The sequence below is a fragment of the Balaenoptera acutorostrata genome, chromosome 3 (genome assembly GCF_949987535.1).
Source record: "Balaenoptera acutorostrata chromosome 3, mBalAcu1.1, whole genome shotgun sequence".
NCBI lineage: Eukaryota > Metazoa > Chordata > Mammalia > Artiodactyla > Balaenopteridae > Balaenoptera > Balaenoptera acutorostrata.
Genome location: NC_080066.1, coordinates 80,582,187 through 80,602,356, shown reverse-complemented (window position 1 = coordinate 80,602,356; position 20,170 = coordinate 80,582,187). Strand labels below are relative to the sequence as shown.

The following is a 20,170-nucleotide window of genomic DNA, read 5'->3' as shown; positions in this document are numbered from 1 at the left end:
AATGTTCCTCTGGTATTATTTTCTTTCTTCCTGAATTACATCATTTTGAAGTTCCTTTAGTATGAGTATGTGGGTGGTAACTCTCTTAGGTTTTATTTATCTGAAGATATCTTTATTTCTCCCTCTCTCTTGCAATATAATATTAGAGACTGAGTACACAGATCTAGACTGAAATTATTTTCTTTGATCACTTTGAGTGTATAATAAAACCCCCTCATAATAAGATTCATGAAGATGAAAAATTTCAATTGTGTAAAAAGAAGGGTGGGCTTATTGTGAAAATTAAAGAAATGAGTCATCTGAGTCTGTCTAGCTGATTGGCTAGAAGTTCTAGTGGTCTGGCTCTATAATTAAAATCTTTGCTCATCCTGGTTGTGGTTTAGCACCACTTGGTGGTGGCTGTCTGCTTCAAAATAAACATCAGTGGTGCCAGTTCTGGATCCTGTCTCACTGGCTGGAACTTCCAGGTCAGTGGCAGCATTAATAGTAACCTCCTGTTTAGCTGGAGCCCATTTAGTCAGTCTAATCAAAGGAGATTTAGCTAGAAGAATAACGGCAGTAAAGGGCCCCTGCCTCCCTGTTTCCTGGGATAGTGTGCTTACTTTTTTCTCACCCAGCCTTACCTTTTCCTCCATATCCTGTACCCCATCCACATTCCTATCCCAGAAGATAAAAGTTTATCCTAACCAATTTGGGGCTAGGCAAAAGGCAGCCAATCATTAATGATTAATTGGTGATTAATCACCAATCATATTTGACCCAAATTCTCATTTAGAATGGGGCTTATTATCCTAGGATTTCACTTATTATTTTAGTGTCTTCTAGCTTCCAGTACTGCTATTAAAACATCTGCTTTCAGTCTAATTGCTTCTTTCTAGGTTGTCTGTCTTTTTTCTCTTTAGCTGCTTTAAAGATCTTTTCTTTTTCTTTGGTGTTTTGGATTTTATGACAGGCATAAGAATAGATTTTTAAATGTATCCTCTTTGTGACACTCTGTGCTTCTTGAATCTGTGCATTCATGTCTTTCCTAAATCCTAGAAGATTCTAAGTAATTAACTTTTGTAATATTGCTTCTCAATTCTAAAAATCTGTTCTTGGAATCTGCTTATTTATATGTCAGACCTTCTCAGTCTAACTTCTGCAATTGTTTAACATTTCTTTTGTATTTCCCATGTCCTTATCATTCTCTGTTCATTCTGGATAATTTTCTTAGATGTTTTATGCTTTACAAATCATCTGTGTCTAATCTGCCATTCAGCCCATCCACTGAGTGTTTTCATTTCAACAAATGTGTATTTGATGTCTGAAAGCTTAATTTGAGTATTTGTCACATTTGCTTGGTCATTCCTGATAGTCTCTTGTTGCTTGCTCATCATTATGAGTCTATCCCTTATTTCTTTAAATATTTTATAAATGGATAGTCTACATTTCACAGCTGATACAATTTTATTCTCTCTCTTGGGAGTTCTAAATATTTATTATTTCTTCCCATTTTTCACTAATGGTGATTTGTTTCCTTTATGCTTGGTGATTTTTGATGGTGAACTCACATTTTCTTGATCTTAATCCCAGAATCTGGTGGGCTTAGTTAGAGATGTTTTTCTCTGAAGAGGATTTGTGTTTGATTCTGCTGGGAGCCTGGGGGCACTACCAGTCTGGAACTACTTTAGCCTCTTTCATTTAGTTTAGTAGCCTAGAGCAAGGGTCTCAAGTTCAGCTCCCTCATATTACTGTTGACTTAAACACAGACTGAGCACAGTTCTTTTATGGGCATTTTCTCAGATTAGTCCCTTTATTTTTAATTGCCTATTCACAGAATCAATTTTGTTTATTTGAGGGAGCAAAGAGCTGGAGGGGGTGATGTCAGCAGGATACATAGAAATTTTCTCTGCTTCCTTCAAGTTTTCAGCAATGCATATATATTTGTCCATTTGATGGTTTATTTGTTTTAATAGAATCTGGTTGTTTTGCAGTACAAGGATGCCCCAGATGATTTAGCTTACAATTCTTTTGGAGAAGAAGTCTCTTTCAGCTTATTTTTTTAAAAAATAGACTTTATTTTTTAGAACAGAATTAGATTTACAGAAAAATTGAGAATAGGGTACAGAGTTCCCATATATCCTGCACCCAATTTCCCTTATTATTAACATCTTACATTAGTGTAGTACATTTGTTAGAATTAATGAACCATTATTGATACACTGTCATTAACTAAGTACATAGTTTATTCAGTTTTCTTTGGTCTTTAAACCTAATGTCTTTTTCTGCTCCTGGATTCGATCCAGGATACCACTTTACATTAACTTGTCATGTTTCCTTAGGCTCCTCTTGGTTGTGACAGTTTCTCAAACTTTCCTTGCTTTGCCTGACCTTGATAGTTTTCAGGAGTACTGATCAGGTATTTTGTAGGCTGCCCCTCTATTGGAATTTTTTTACTGTAGAAAAATATACATAACATAAAATTTACCATTGTAACTATTTTTAAGTTTATAATCTGGTGGCATTAAATATATTCATAACATTGTTCAGTGATCACAATTGTCCATTTCCAGAACTTTTTGATCATCCCAAACAGAAACTCTGTACCCCTTAAAAAAATAACACGTCAGTCCCCTCTCTCCCCATCTCCTGGTAACCTCTATTCTATTTTCTGTCTCTGAATTTGTCTATTCTAGATACCTCATATAAGTAGAATCATACAATATTTGTTCTTTTGTGTCTGGCTTATTTCACTTAGCATGTTTTCAAGGTTCATCCATCGTATAATGTGTATCCGAATTTCATTGTATGTATATACTACATTTTGTTTTATCAATCTTGCTTATAAGTTCCAGGAGATTTTTGTTGATTCCTTGGGATTTCTCCATAGACACTCATGTCATCTGCAAACGAAGGTATTTTATTTCTTAATTTCCAATCTGTATACCTTTTATTTCCTTTTCCTGCCTTATTATTAGCTAGGACTTTAGGTGTGAGAGTAAATAAGAATGGTGAGAGAGGATATCCTTGTCTTGTTCCTGATCTTTGGAGGAAAGCATTCAGTTTCTCACTATTAACTATGATGCTGGATGTAGGTATTTTGTAGATGCTCTTTATCAAGTTGAAGAAGTTCCCCTCTATTGCTAGTTTGCTGAGAATTTTTACCAGGAATGTTGTTGAATTGTCTCAGAAGCTTTTGCTGCATCAATTTGTATGCTTGTATGATTTTTCTTCTTTATCCTCTTTATGTACTAAATTATACTGAGTGATTTTAGGATGTTGAACTGTCCTTATTCACCTAGAATAAATCCCACTTTGTTGTGTTGTATAATTCTTTTTGTACATTGTTGGATTCAATCTGCTAATATGTGTTAAAGACTTTTACATCTATGTTCATGAGAGATATCAGTCCATAGTTTTTTCTTCTTATAATGTCCTTAACTGCTTTTGGTATTAGGGTAATGCTGGACTCATAGAATAAGTTAGGAAGTGTTCCCTTTATTTCCATTTTTTAGAAGAGATTGTGGAGAATTGGTATCATTTCATCCTTGAATGTTAGTTGAATTCATCAGTGAAACCATCTGGGCCTGGTGCTTTCTTTCTTGGAAAGTTATTGATTCAGTCCCTGATACTCAGATTATCTGTTTCTCCTTGAGTGAATTTTGATAGTTTGCATCTTTCAAGGAATTGGTTCATTTCATCTAATTTATCAAATTTCTGGGTATACAGTTGCTGATAGTATTCCTTTTTTTTTCTTTTAGTGTTCATGGGATAATTAAAGATGATCCCTCTTCCATTTCTGATAATGGTATTGTATTGTTTATTTAAACATTTTTTCTGTATATTATTATGTTTTTACATCTTAAAAAGGCTTTCTGGCTGGGGAGAGATTCCTTGGCATAGCCAATTCTTGGAGATAGCAAAAGGCTCAGACAGGAGTGTACCTTAAATATACCAACTGACCTATGCAGAGTCATACCTCCTCTATCTGGCCTGTACACCTCAGGAGGCAATATTCCTCTGTTTTAATCATCCCAGGGCCAGATACCAGGCAACTAGGAACAGACCCTAAAGCTTAAAGTCTGCTGAAATGATTCAAACTAGCCAATCCTAAACTGTTCACTCTGCCTTGCTTTTTCTATAGGGTAGTCTAGGTTTTCCCTTCACTCATGTTTTCTGCCTCCTAACTACTCTGAGGCTTTTCCATATATCTCTGCATGGCATGCTGTGCCTCCCAATTCTAGGACCTATGAGTATAATGAACTTTGTTTTCATGAGCTTCTTCTATACCTTCTCTTGTGGTTGCACGTGACTGACCTGACTGACCATCACATAAAAGAACACAACAGGTAATTTTGTGCCTTTGCTTTTTTCCTTGGTTAGTATGGCTAGAGGTTTATTGATTTTATTGATCCTTTCAAAGAACCAGATTTTGGTTTCTGTGATTTTCTCTGTTGTTTTCCTGTTTTCAATTCCATTGATTTCTGTTCTAATTTTTATTATTTCTTCTCTTTTGCTCTCCTTAAGCTTAGATTGCTCTTCTTTCTCTCATTGCCCAAGGTGGAACCTTAGATTGTTGGTTTTAGATTTACCTTCTTTTCTAATGTATACATTTAATGCTAAAATTCTAAGTGCTGCTTTCATTGTATCCTACAGGTTTTGATAAATTGTATTTTCATTTTCATTGAGCTCAAAAATACTTTTAAATTTCTCTTTAGACTTCTTTGACCCATGTATTATTTTAAAGTGTGTATTTAATCTCCAAATATTTTGGGATTTTACAGCTATTTTTCTGTTATTTATTTCTAGATTAATTCCATCATGGCCTCAGAGAAGATAGTTTATATAATTTCTGTTACAGGTTGAATTGTGGTCCCCCAAAAGACATGCTGAAGTCCTAACCCATCACATACACACCCCTCCCCTTAACCTGTGGATATGACCTTATTTGGAAATTGGGTCTTTACAGATGTAATCAAGTTAGCATGAAGTCATTAGGGTGGGTCTTAATCCAGTATGACTGGAAGAAATGGGACGTGAAGACAGACACACACAGGGAGAATGCTATGTGATTACAGAGGCAGAGAGTGGAACGATGCAGCTACGAGCCAAGGAATGCCAAGGAGTGACAGCCACCACCAGAAGCTAGGAAGATGCAAGGAAGGATTCTCCCCTACAGGTTTCAAAGGGGGCATGGCCCTGCCAACACCCTGATTTTGGACTTCCAGTCTCCAGACTGTGAAACAATAAATTTCTTTTGTTTTAAGCCACCCAGTTTGTGGTACTTTCTTACAGCAATTCTAGGGAACGAATATGATTTCTATACTTTTAAATTTATTAATGTGCATTTCGTGGCCCGGATGTAGTCTCTCTTGGTAAATGTTCTGTGTGACCTTGAGAAGGATGTGTATTCTGCTGTTGTTGGATGGAGTATTCTCTAAATGTCAATTAGATCAGATTGATAATGCTGTTTAGGGCAATTATATCCTTACTGATTTTCTGCCTGCCTGAACTATCAATGACTGAAAATGGGGTGTTGATGTTTCCCAATGTATTTGTGCATTTTTCTGTATCTCTTTGCACTCCTATTAGTTTTTGCCTCATGCATTCTGACACTCAACTTTTTGGTTCGTACACATTAAGGATCGTTATATCTCCTTGGAGAGTTGACCTCTTTATCATTATGTAGTGCTCCTCTTTATCCCTGACAGTTTTTCTGGTTCTGAAATCACTTTGTTTGAAATTAATGTAGCTACTCCAGCTTTCTTTTGATTAGTGCTAGTATGGCATAACTTTTCCCATCTTTTGACTTTTTAATTTTAATAATTTATTTTTAATGTTTTAACAGCTTGAGTGATGTATTTCACATACCCACCATTCACCCATATAAAGTGTACTAATATAGTCACAGAGTTGTGCAACCATCAGCACAATCAATTTTAGAACATTTTTATTACCCCTCCCCCACCAAAAAAATCTTGCAACCCTTTAGTCAACCCCCCATCATCTGCCAGGGCTAGGCAACCACTGAACTACTTTCTGTCTCTATAGATTTGCCTATTCTGGACATTTCATATAATATGTGGTCCTATTAGAATGGAATCATATGATATGTGGTTTTTTTGTGAATTGCTTCTTTCATATAGCATATTTTCAAGGTTCATCCATATTGTGGTATGCATCAGTACTTCATTCCTTTCTGGTGCTGAATAATATTCCATTGTACAAATATACTACGTTTTATTTACCTATTAATCAGTTTATTATCATTTGAGTCATTTCCACTTTTTGTCTTTTCTGCAATAAACATTTGTGTACAACTTTTTGTGGGGGTATATGTTTTCATTTCTCTTGGGTATATAGCTAGGAGTGGGCTGCTGGATCATGTGGTAACTTTATGTGTGAACTTTTGAGAAACTGCCAGACTGTTTTCCACAGTGGCTGCACAATTTTGTATTCCTACCAACAGTGTTTGAAGGTTTGAATTTCTCCACATTTTCTCCAACCCTTGTTATTGTCCATCTTTTTTTATTATAGTTATCTTAGCTGGTGTGAAGCGGTATCTCATTATGGTTTGATTTGCACTTCCCTGAAGACTAATGATTTTGAACACCTTTTCATCTCCTTTTTGGCTATATGTATATCTTCTTTGGAGGAATGCCTGTTCAGGATACTTGCCCATTTTAAAAATAGCTCTTTTATATTCTAGACAGGTCTCTTATTAAATAAAAGATATGCAAAATTTACGTCCCTTTCTGTGGTTTGTCTTTTCATTTTATTTATGGTATCCTTTAAAATGAAATGTTTTTAATTTTGATGATGTCTAGTTTATTGATTTTTCTTTCTTTGCTTGTGTTTCTGGTGTCATTTCTAAGAAATCATCACCTAATTCATGAATATTTATACCTATGTTTTCTTTAAAGAGCTTTATGGTTTTAGCTTTTGAGGTTAGGCCTTTGATCCATTCTGAGTTGATTTTTGTACATGGTGTGAGATAAGGGTCCAACTCCATTCTTTTACATGTGGACATCCACTTATCCCAGTACCACTTGTTGAAAAGACTATTCTTTCCCCCATTGAATGGTCTTGTTACCTTCGTTGAAGATCAGTTGACCTTAAATGTGAAGTTTATTTCTGGATTCCCAAGTTAATTCCAAAAAAACTGGAATTTTTGACTGCTTACTGTGTTCAGGCACAATCCTAAGCACAAATGCACTTACCCCTCATAGTAACTCTGTGAGATGGGCACTATTCTTACCCCCACTTCACGGATGAAGTAGCGAAGATAATGATTTGCCCAAGCTAGTAAGTGGCAGACCCAGGACATGAATTTAGACGACTGCCTTGAGGGCCTGAGCTTTTAACCATGCTATAAATAAATGTGAGAAGTCAAAACTTGGAATCCCACTAAATAGTTCATTTTAAACAAAACAGCTGTAGGTCAAATTGGCCACTTAGTTTGGAAAAACCACAACAGAGGAGGAGCTTTACTAGCTTGCTTCCTACTGAGTATTAGAAATGGACCTGTCTTCCTTGGTTGAAACCCCTCCATCGCCAACTTAAGAATTTATAAATCAACGCACTACTTCGGCTTCTTCTGTTCTTGCAGCAGGACAGACGTTAGCGCTTACCCGCGAAGGGCGGAAAAGCCGCAGGGCCCACTCCCCAGTTCTCAGCCCCGCCGCAACCTCGCGCTATTTTCTGCCAACAATATGGGCGTGGACAGAATCGCCCCCTGGGCTGGAGGCCGCCCGTGTTGTCGTAACTCTCGCGGGAAGATGCGTCGTTGCCTCGGTAACGGCGTCGCGGCCGCGAAAGATGGCGGGGCGAAGTTTTAAGGTTAGTTCAACTCTACACTGCCGGGTAGCAGCTAGGTTTCGGGCGGTCCTGCGGACACTGGAATTCATTTAACTTTGGGTCTGAAAGTGTCTCTTTTACAGGGACGGGGCATTTCAGGGACTCCGCTTCCACCACGCGTTCAGCAACCTTCCACACCTCGTCGGGACCTCCTCGCCAAGGAGGAAGAATATAAGTAAGAAATTTGGCGGTTCAGCTTTTCCTTCTTTCTTTCACTTAAATGAGGCTGCTTACAAATACTTTTCCTGGTGACTGACTGGATCTTTGGGACCATTCACTGTCCAGCAGTTTATCATCCCGTTCGCTTGCCCTTCTTTATCTTTTTAACTTGAGCTGCGACCTCGTAGCTGTTGAAAGTGGGCGAAAATTTAACCCAAGTGAGTAAACCTGTTCGTCAGCGAGACGATACCGCTAGAAGTAGTTTGCATAGCAGGAATTGCCACAAATAGTTCAGTTTCTAGTTAAAGGAATTCCACTTAATTTCAAGTTCCTAGAGTTTACGTATGTAAATTTCTTTTAGGTTTGGTTTCTAAACTGAAAGCGTGTTTCTCAGGGCATTTGGAATTACCGTTCTCATCCGCATTTGGTGGTGTTGGGAGGATTTTCCTTCCTTATCTGCTGTCAGTGTAATTACAGCTATCCTGACAACACGTGCTTTCATTCTTGGACCACTCCACTCTTCATCCCCCGGTTTTCATGCAGCGGTCAGAGTAATCTTTTAATTTTATCTTGTCACTCCTTTGTCTAAAACTTTGCAGTGGTTTCCATTTGCACTTCAAAAGCTCTGTCACACCTGGCTCCTACCTCTTGTGTGATCTTGACCTCTCTCCTTTTTGCCAACCAGAATGGCCTTTCTTGACTATGATAAGTAGGCTCCCCATTACTCTTTTTTAATTGTGTAATTAAATTTTCGTTGTAATTAGCATAACTTGTTACAGTAAATTCATTTGTTAGTTTACTTTTTGTCTGTTTCCTCCACTGGACTGTTAGTTCCACAAGGTCAGAGACCATGTCCTTTATTTGCCCTCGTATATACCCTTACCAAAAAAATTATATTTTAAAAATTCACCTTTTTAATTTAACGTAATTTAATTTAAAACTTGGGAAACATTCTGGCAGTTCCTCAAATGGTTTAACATAGAGTTACCAAATGATCTGTACTTAAAATTAAAGCATGTTTAGAGTTAAAACTGAAGTGTACTTTCTTTAGATAAACTAGACACGTGTCAACTTGCATGTAGAAACAGTGATCTTTCACTGCTTGATGAAATGGGCCTATTATTCAAGTATGAGTGTACTTAATCAATGGTTCTGTTGTTCATATACAGCTCTGAATCAGCTGTTTTCAACCCAAAACATTTGTTTTCTTTACCATGCACCAGATAGCGCTAAATACATGCACCGATTAGGTTAATTCATTTGGTTATTTAAGGATCTATTTGCATCTGGCCCTTCATTAAGGATATGGTCCTGATCAAAGTCAGGCATCTATAAGAACTATTCTATTTTAGCAAAAGTTTTGTGGTAAAGACTCCCAGTTGTTACTTGTTCTGTTATATGCACTCTGAGGTGTGCAAATCTGAGGTGTTTGAACAGAGTAGCTCCCAGGCACTGCTTGAAATTTGTGATCACTCAGCACTATGCATAAGGGTGAAATGTCTGGCCATCCTTATAGGCAAGAATATGAGTTCATAACAGAGTATTTTGCCACATGTTGTCTTGGTGGTAAGCATATGGGGATGTTGTTTTAATCAAATGAACACAGCACTTTCCAGGGATCCCAATCCAGAATCTTTTACAATCAGCTCCTGTCAAATAGTTGGAGGAAATAATCACTATATGAGACAGTAAACCAAGGAATATGCTGATCACTCAAGTCAATAGATATTCCATGCCTTGTGCGTATATCATAAAACCAGAGAGCTAAACAATAAGATTACGTGACATCTGGTTTAATTGATCTTGATAACTGGAAGGGCAAGCCTTCCCCCAAACTTCTTGCCCATAAATGCCAATTACATTGGATTTATAGATTAAATAAAGCTAATTAATGTTGCTGTCCATAACATCAGTATCATCACCATTTTTTTTTTTCTAGTAGCTGTATTGGTTTCTGTTAGAGATGTACTGACATCTTTATGCTGTTGAATCTGCCCTTCCACGAATGTGATATATCTCTATTTACATGTGGGTGTTTTGGGTATCCATTAATAATATTTTATCATATTACTACATAAGAGTCTTGCATGTACAATTTTTTCAAGGTACCTTATAGTTTTTTCTTGCTATAATGAATGGCTCTTTTTCTACTACATTTTCTAATTGGTTATATGTATAGAAACATTACTGATTTTTGTATGTTGATCCTAGACCTATATTTATATAGATTGTCAGCTCTGCTGAACTGTCTTATTCTGCAGAGTCCGTTGAGTTTTTTATAAACACAGTTATATCATATGCAAATTGTGATAGTTTTGTCCCTTTACAATTTCTTCTGCATCCTTTTTCTTGATCTGGTTAGAACTTCCAGTGCAATATGAAATAGAAAAAGTAATGGTAAGCATTTTTATCTTAGTTATGATTTTCAGGAGCCCACTTTTAATAATTTATCACTACATTTGAGGTTTGCTGTAGCGTTTTGGTATTTTTTTTATCAGGCTTAAGGACGCTGTTTCCCTTAATTCTTTATTTTTTAATTAAGGATAGCTGATATGCAGTATTATACCCTTAATTTGTATTTTGAATGAATGTTAAATTTTAACAAAGCTTTTTCCCCCCCAAATTTATTTAGGCGATGAAATTTTTTTCACCCCCTCGTTTAATGTTTTAACATACTGAACTACAAAGGCAGATTTCTTGTTTTCTTTTAAAGTCCCCTGGATTAGATTGCTTTAATTTTATGGAGGTTTTTTTCACCTATAAACAGAAATGAAATTGGTCTTGCACTTTTTTCTAGTTCTTTGCCTTTCTGATTTTGATGTGATTATTATCCTAGCCACATAAAATAAGCTGAATAGTTTTCCTTTTTCATTTTAGTCTGTTCTTGGAAGCTTCTTGTAATCAGAGATCATCTGCCCTTTGATTAAAATTGTGAAACTGAGTCTAGTGTGGGTGGTTTTTTTTGCTTGTGCATGCAGTTTCTTTAATAATTTTTGCATCCAGAATAAATTTTGGTTATTTGCTAGTTTTCTGGAAAAGTGTCCACTTCATGTATGTTTTAAAATGTAGTAACATACATTTATTCTAATTATGCTCTTATGTTTTAAGTCTTGACTGTATCTGTACACACCTTCTTTTGGGAACTTTTCTGTCAGTCTTGCTGGGAGGTGTATATGTTTTATTGGTCTTTTCACAGAATTAGCTTTTGGTTTTATTGCTAATCTATGTAATTTAAATTTTTTTTTGATTAGTCTTATCTCTATTATTTCTCTCTCTTCTAATGGTGGATTTATTTCTTCTTTTTTTAGTTTCTTTTTTTAGTTTAGTTTTTCTTATTTTTTAATACATACATTTAATTTCTGTATATTTCTCTCCAACCACAGCGTATCGGTTTTTCAGTATCTGTTTTGATATATATATTTCTTTTGTGGTTATTTAGTTTTAAATATTTTATGATTTTTCATAGTGATGATTTTAGGAATGTGTTTTTGTAGTTCCCAAGCATCTGTTTGTTTGCTTGTTTGTTTTATTTTTGTTATTTTATAATTTATTTTTAATTGTACTGTGGTCAGAGAATGTATATAATATTGATTTTCAAAAATGTTTGAAACTTAGTTGTGACCAGGTACATGTTGAATTTTTGTAAATATTCTGTGTGTTCTTTGATAGAAAGTGTATTCACTATTTGTTGACTCATATCTTAGATCAAGCTAATTAATGTTGCTGTCCATAACATCAGTATCATCACCATTTTTTTTTTCTAGTAGCTGTATTGGTTTCTGTTAGAGATGTACTGAAATCAGCTATAATTATGATTTAAAAATTTCTCCTTATAATTGTGTCCAATTTTGTGTGGGGGCTATATTGTTTGATTTATTTAAATCCTCTTGATGAATAATTCCTTTCGTTATTATGTAGTGTCTGTTATATCTTTTTCATTCCTTTATTCTCAAACTTTTTATGTCATTTTGCTTTATGAAGAGCATTTCTTTTATATTCTCTGGTAATTTCTGCCTTCTAATGAGTGAATTTATTTACATTATTTTGTTTATTAATTTGAAATTGTTTGGGCCGTCTTATTTTTGTTTTCTATTTATGCCTTTTCTTTGGTTTTTTTTCTGTCTTTTGTTGGTTGAATGAGTTTTCATTATGTCTTTATTTTTCCTTTACTGGTTTGGAAAGACCTTAGAATGCTTTAACTTGGTTTCCCTCATTTGTCAAGTTATATAATACTTATTTCCCCTTTGCTTTGAATACCCTTATCTGTTATTTTCATATTCTGTACTAATTTAGATTTATCATCATGTTTTCTCATTTCTTTGCATTTTTTTTCTGGGTTCAATTTCCTCTTTTCTGAAGCATAGACCATTCATTACTTCTCTGTATGAAAATCGGAGTCTTAAATTCTCCAGTCTTACCCGAAAATTTTGTTACTTTGCACTTATTCTTCAAAGATTGTTTAGCTGAATATAGAACTCGAAATGGCTAGTCCCTGCCCCCCCACCTCCCGACGGTCCATTAAAGATACCATTTCATTGTCCATTGGAATCTAGAGATATTGATAAGGCATCTACTGCCAGCTTTTAAGATAGTCATGCTGGTAGACTATTTTTCTCTCTTCTTTTTAAATATTTGCTTTGTAATTTAAAGAACATTCTCCTTGTCTTTGAAGTTCTGCAGTTTCATTATGATGTGTACAGGTGTGGATTTGTTTTCTTAATTCTGCTTGAGGTCCCTATATTTATTCATTTCTGGAACATTCTCAGCATTATCTCTTTTTTAAAAAAGTATTGTCTTTTGTTTTATGTTTCTCACTATATTCTTCAAGTTTCAAATATTTGTCATTTTTCTTTTTGTTTTGTTGCAGTATACTTGATTTACAACATTATACTATTTTCAGGTATACAGCATAGTGATTCAAAACTTTTATAGATTATACTCCATTTAAAGTTATTATAAAATAATGGCTATATTTCCTGTGCTGTACAATATATCCTTGTATCTTATTTATTTTATACATAGTAATTTGTATCTCTTAATCCTTTACCCCTATTGTACTCCTCCCCCCTTCCCTCTCTCCATTGGTAACCACTTGTTTGTTCTCTACATATACGGGTCTGTTTCTGTTTTGTTATATTCATTATTTGCTTCATTTTTCAGATTCCACACATAAGTGATAACACACAGTATTTGTCTTTCTCTGACTTATTTCACTAAGCATAATACCCTCCAGGTCCATTCATGTTGTTGCAAATGGCAAAATTTCATTCTTTTTTATAACTGAATAGTATTCCATGATATGTATGCAGATATATATATATAGGTAGATAGATAGATAGATAGATAGATATATCTCACATCTTCTTTATCCATTCATCTGTTGATGAACATGGAGGTTGCTTCCATATCTTGGCTATTGTAAATAATGCTGCTATGAACATTGGGGTGCATATATCTCTTCAGAGTAGTGTTTTCATTTTCTTTGGATATATATCCAGGAGTGGAATTACTGGGTCATATGGTAGTTATATCTTTAAGTTTTTGAGAAACTGCCATACTGTTTTCCACAGTGGCTGCACCAATTTACGTTCCCACCAACAGTGCACAAGGGTTCCCTTTTCTCCACATCCTTGCCAACATTTGTTATTTGTGGTCTTTTTGATGATAGCCATTCTGACAGGTGTGAGGTGATACCTTATTGTAGTTTTGCTTTGCATTTCTCTGATGATTAACAGTGTTGAGCATTTCATGTGCCAGTTGGCCATCTGTGTTCTTCTGCGGGAAAATGTCTATTCAGGTCTTCTGCCCATTTTTTAACCAGGCTATTTGTTTTTTTGATATTGAGTAGTTTGAGCTATTTATATAGTTTGGGCATTAAACCCTTGTTGGTCATATCATTTGCAAATATTTTCTCCCATTCAGTAGATTGTCTTTTAATTTTGTCAATACTTTCTTTTCCTTTCCTTTCCTTATAAATTTAATTAGGTCCTATTATTTATTTAGTTAGTTAGTTTCCTCTGCCTTAGGAGACAGATCCAAAAATTACTGCTGTGGTTTATGTCAGAGTGTTCTGCCTCTGTTTTCTTCTGGAGTTTTATGGTTTATGGTCTTACATTTAAGTCTTTAATCCATTTTGAGTTTATTTTTGAATATGGTATGAAAAAATGTTCTAATTTCATTCTTTTACATATAACAGTCCAGTCTTCCCAGCACCACTTATTGAAAGACTGTCTTTTCCTCACTGTATATTTTTGCTTCCTTTGTCATAGATTAATTGCCCGTATAAGTGTGGGTTTGTTTCTGGGTTCACTATTCTGTTCCATTGATCGCTGTGTCTGCTTTTGTTCCAGTACCATACTGTTTTGGCTACTGTAGCTTTGTAGTATAATGATTATGGATCAATCCAAGAAGAATATATAACAATTGTAAATATATATGCACCCAACATAGGAGTATCTAAATACATAATGCAAATGACAACAGACATGACGGACAGTAACACAATAATAGTAGGGAACTTTAACACCCCACTTACATCAATGGACAGATCATTCAGACAGAAAAATCAATGAGGAAACACTGGCCTTAAATGACACGTTAGACCAAACAGAATACATAGTATTCTATTCAAAGGCAGCAGAATACACATTCTTTTCAAGATCACATGCTAGCCCACAAAACAAGTCTCAGTAAATTTAAGAAAATTGAAATCATATCAAGCATCTTTTCCACCTACAGTACTATGAGATTAGAAATCACCTACAAGAAAAAAACTGCAAAAAACACAAACATGTGGAGGCTAAAAAATATGCTACTAAACCAATGGATCACTGCAGAAATCAAGGAGGAAATCAGAAAATACCTGGAGACAAATGAAAATGAAAACACAGCAATCCAAATTGTATGGGATGCAGCAAAAGCAGTTCTGAGACGGAAGTTTATAGCGATACAAGCCTGCCTCAGGAAACAAGAAAAATCTCAAATAAACAACCTAACCTTACACCTAAAGGAATTAGAAATAGAAGAAGAAACAAAACCCAAAGTTAGTAGAAGGAAAGACATAACAATCTGTTGATTGTCCCTCCTGGCCACTTGCTTCTTAATGCAATTTGTTACCTTTGTGAAGACATCTTTAGTAGGGTTTGCTTTCTGAGAGAGTTGCATGTGTTCTAGATGAGTAAATCCCTAAGGGTGGTTTTGCATTTAACTTTATTAGCTTATCAGAGATTTCACTGGTTCTAAGCCAGCTTTCTATATTAAAGTTTTGGCATAGTGTCCCTGTACCATCTGGGTAAGATGAACTTGGACTACACTCCTATGTGCTCTGATTACTCACAAGGGAATCTTTTCCACACATGGCTCTAGTTTCATTTCCATTCACCTAAGGTTATGGGTAGTGTTTTTGTGGTCTGTGGTTCACAGGTGTAGCCCTTCATGACTCTCTCATGTGCATCAGTTTCTAGCTGTTAAGCTGTTCTGGCTTCTGTTCCTGTTTACTGCTCTCATTTTGAGTTGGTGCTTTATTTTTAGTGCCAGGGTATTTTCCTTTCCTGAGTTTAAGTTTAGCAATATTTCCTTCATTATATTTTATCCAGGATTTCTATGGGTTTGGGAGCAGAAGAATAGCCTTTTGATTTATCTCAGCCTGCTCTATTGACCAGAAACCTCTAATGGTTCTTGTTAAGGAAATTTGAAAAATCAGGTAAAGGCATCTTGAATACAACTTTAAGTCTTTATTAGATATTTTTATTTTGATTAACTCATCCTAAGATATAAAAATATTTCTTAAAACATCAGACTTTTTTAAGAAGAGATATGATGCTGCTTTTTTTCTTCCTGGGAGTGGGAGTCATCACTGGTTTGTGGTACTTCTAAATCACATATCTAAAAAAACAAGGTATCTCATTTTAAAAATTGCTCTGCATATTTTCTTCATATAACTTCAGAAGAGCCTAGATAGTCTAGAAATGTGACCTATGAATAGAATTTAAAAGTTACATGCTTTTGAAGATGTTTATTATAATGTTAACCTTTAAAACTGAGAAGGGGACTTCAGCTAACAGGGGGAATGGTTTAGTACATTATGTTAACTTCAACTCTAGAATATTTCATAGCCATTTAAGGCACTAATTATAAAAATTATATAGAGGTAAATATATTCCATCTGTATTGTTACGGCAGAACAGTACAAAATTGTGGGTGTGCTTACAGATGAAAATTAGAAGGGAATTTTAAAAATGATTGGATGATGGTGGTAGGATGATGAGCAATTTTTTCTTTAAAAATGGTTTCCCTCAATGGCATTGCTTTTCTTACAGTCTCAATGGGACTAAATAGTATTCCTATTCTTTGCTAGATTCCAAATAGATTGAAAAAAAAAAAAAAGGAGTGGCAGGTGTAGGTCAAAGTAATCACCTGTATTCCTGATGAAGCTGATATTGAAGTGTGTAGCTGAGGTATGAGCCACCTCAGGTCAGCTCACTAAACCCCAGATATACCTCCTCAGTCACCTGAACACCCCTGATGAAATCAGCCCCCTCCACACCACACCCCACTCCTGTTCCCAATTGGAGTTGATCCCAAGGACATGGAGAGTGGAACTGAGTTGAACCCACCCAGTTTATTCTTCCCAAATAAACCATTCCACCTGAAGTAATGGCCAGGGAGAGGCTAGGAGTTACATGGTTTGAACTTCCACCAGAAAGAAGAAGGATCATGGGGATTTGGAGATAAGCTTTGTAATAGTTGTGTTAATTTTCAAACAAAAATGTCATATGTATGTTTTGGCATTTATTGATTAGCTGAATTGTAGTTATTGAAATTTAATTACTTTTATTTTTGTGTTACAATCTTCAGTCTATCACAATTATTATTTTCTGCTTTTAGGCGTTTAAATGCAGAATTAGAGGCAAAAACGGCTGATCTGGTTCGACAAGCTGAGGAAGTAATAGTAAGTGAATGTACAATTAATAGTAATTCCGTGTAAGTGCTAGTTTTTTAACTTTTTAATTTGATGTGTAACATACATACAAAAAAGTGCCCAAAGCATAAATTTTCAGCTCGATGAATTATCATAAATTGAACATCAATATATGCATAAGTATGTGTATACAGGCATGTATATGTTTTTGATAAGCACATTTTTTTTTTAAATTTATTTTTGGCTGCATTGGGTCTTCGCTGTGGTGCATGGGCTTCTCATTGCAGTGGCTTCTCTTGTTGCAGAGCACGGGCTCTAGAGCATAGGCTCAGTAGTTGTGGTGCGTGGGCTTAGTTGCTCCGCGGCATGTGCGATCTTCCCAGACCAGGGCTCAAACCTGTGTCCCCTGCATTGGCAGGCGGATTCTTAACCACTGCGCCACCAGGGAAGCCCAGCACACGTTTTCTGAAAGCCACTGAAAAAGTGTTTTCCATTTAGATATTCCAATCATCTAATTAATAGGAACATTAATATTTAATAGTATTTCCCACTATTTTAAGATTAATGTTTGCAAGTAGCTATATAGAATTAGTACTGGTAATTCAGTAAGGATAGAAATAAAATGGTCTCTGGACAGAAGCTGAATAAAGGTTCACAACTACCGTTAATGGTCAGATAGTAACCTGTTTCTTAAACTCTGCAGTTGGATGTAACGCAGATTCTTAGGGCTAGACCATAATCCGATTTATAGTCAGGAAAAATGTAGTGAGGTTACATCACTAGACAATGTAAGCATATTTGCCCCATTCTGGCTACCAAATTGGTTATTCCTGCTTTAAGCATCCATCCCTAAGTATCAGCATTCCCAATATTAGTTGATAGGATATAGTTATATTCCTTAGAGGAATAAAGTAGCTGCTTTCAAACTTTTTAAATTTTTTATTCTAATTCATTTATAATTCTCTTTCATTTAAATCCCACCCCCACCCCACTTTGGAGTTGATGGAGGCAGGGAAGAATAGGCAATATTTTAATGTCTTAGACAGATCCATCATTATTTGTTGGTTTAGGAATGAGAAACATATATAACAAACATTTCAAGTAATATTTAGATAATGGTTACAGATTTACTAGTTGCATTTGTAATTAAATATTTTACTTAAAAGTAAACATTTTATTACATCTTTTAGTTTTTGTCAGTGTCTGAAGACCAGGAAAATAATTTTTCTGAAAATAATGTTCAGAAACTCAACATTATACTAGAGTGAGGGATTCATTATGTATTCTGATCAGAGTCCTCTAATGGATATAACTTTTGCCACATTGAATTTTTGTTTTTTCACTTTCATATTAATACATCTTCTCCAAAAGCTTTCACTCTTAGTGCTTCATTTTTAGCACTTTCATTTCTATGTGGTCGTCTTAACATTGAAGTTTTTCTGATTTGAGACAAGTTTTTCTATCCATTAAATGGATTTATGTTTCCACTTCTTGTGAACCTTATTTCCTTTGCATGTTACAGAAGATGGAAGCTCTGATGTAGTTGGGAAGCAGGAGTCAGCTAAGATCATATAAAGGCATTGGCATTCTTACAATTTTGCCTTAGAATTGACTCTTTTAACCAAGAATGAATGAAAGGGTGAAACTACATTGTACCAGATCTTATTTTGATGCCATAGCTTTTAGAATTCTGTGCTTTGATTTTATAGAAATTGTGGACAACTCTGAAATAATTAATGATCAGAAAGGCACTTGAATATATCCTAGTTTTGTGCGTTATTTTCCTATATGACTTTGTTTTATTTAACTAGAGAGATCAGCAAGAAGTACGATCTCAGTCTATTTCAACACAAATTAAATCATATGAAGAGGAAGATGATTACAGTTTAAGGTAAGACTTAAATTCCCAAACACCTTAAAAACTTTTTCTTTTTACTGGGTAAATGCTTTAAGATTGTTTTCTGTTGTTTTTTTTTTTAATTAAGGTATATTTGACATACATTATATTGGTTTTAGGTGTACAACACAATGATTCAGTATTTGTATATATTGTGAAATGATCACCACAGTAAGTATAGTTAATATCCATTACCATACATAGTTACAGAATCTTTTTTCCCTGTGATGAAAACTTTTAAGATTTACTTTTTTAGCAGCTTTCAAATATGCCATTAGTATTATTAAGTATAGTCTCCATGCTGTACATACATCCCTATGATTTACTTATTTTATAATTGGAAATTTGTACCCTTTGACTCCTTTCACCTATTTCGCCTGTTCCCAACCAACCACCCTCTGGCAACCATCAATCTGTTCTCTGTATCTACAGGCTTGTTTTTATTTGTCTGTTTTTAGATTCCACGTACAAGTGAGATCCCTTATTTGTCTTTGTCTTTCTCTGACTTATTTCACTTAGCATAATGCCCTCGAGGTCCATCCATGTTGTCAAAATGGCAAGATTTCATTCTTTTTTTATGGCTCAGTAATAGTTACATATATATATAAATATTATTTTATATAATACTTTAACATATATATATATATATATATATATATATATATATATATATATATATATATAAAGCACATGTTCTTTTCTCATTCATCCATTGATGGACATTTAGGTTGTTTCCATATCTGGCCTATTGTAAATAATGTTGCAATGAACATGGAGGTGCATATATATAAAAAAAATTAGTGTTTTCATTTTCTTCAGATAAATACCCAGAAGTGGGATTGCTGGATCATATGACTGTTCTGTTTTTAATATATTTTTTCTTTTTCCTTTTTTTTTTTCAATAGATCTTTATTGGCGTATAATTGTTTCACAATACCGTGTTAGTTTCTGTTGCACAACAAAGTGAATCAGCCATATGCATACACATGTCCCCATATCCCCTCCCTCTTGAGCCTCCCTCCCATCCTCCTTATCCCACCCCTCTAGGTCATCACATAGCACCGAACCCATCTCCCTGTGCTATGCTGCTGCTTCCCACCAGCCAACTGTTTTACTTTCGGTAGTGTATATATGTTGATGCTACTCTCACTTCACCCCAGCTTTGCCCTCCCACCCCATGTCATCAGGTCCATTCTCTATGTCTGCCTCTTTATTTCTGCCCTGCAACTAGGTTCATCAGTATCATTTTTTTTTTTGGATTCCATATATATGCGTTAGCATACGGTATTTGTTTTTCTCTTTCTGACTTACTTCACTCTGTATGACAGACTCTAGGTCCATGCACCTCACTACAAATA

General features: G+C 35.1%; 1 protein-coding gene across 6 annotated transcripts in view; it reads left to right on the top strand.

Annotated features, from left to right (window-relative positions):
- TEX9 (testis expressed 9) overlaps window positions 1-20,170 on the top strand; it is a 261,325-nt gene that overhangs the window by 154,692 nt on the left and 86,463 nt on the right. For 3 of the 6 annotated variants that reach the window (XM_057542209.1, XM_057542208.1, XM_057542207.1), the window contains 4 exons: window positions 7,589-7,818; window positions 7,920-8,011; window positions 16,882-16,945; window positions 18,727-18,806. In XM_057542209.1, coding sequence (XP_057398192.1) covers window positions 7,589-7,818; window positions 7,920-8,011; window positions 16,882-16,945; window positions 18,727-18,806 — 466 coding nt within the window. The remainder of the gene's footprint in view (window positions 1-7,588; window positions 7,819-7,919; window positions 8,012-16,881; window positions 16,946-18,726; window positions 18,807-20,170) is intronic. The other 3 variants (XM_057542212.1, XM_057542211.1, XM_057542210.1) reach the window with 2 other exon arrangements.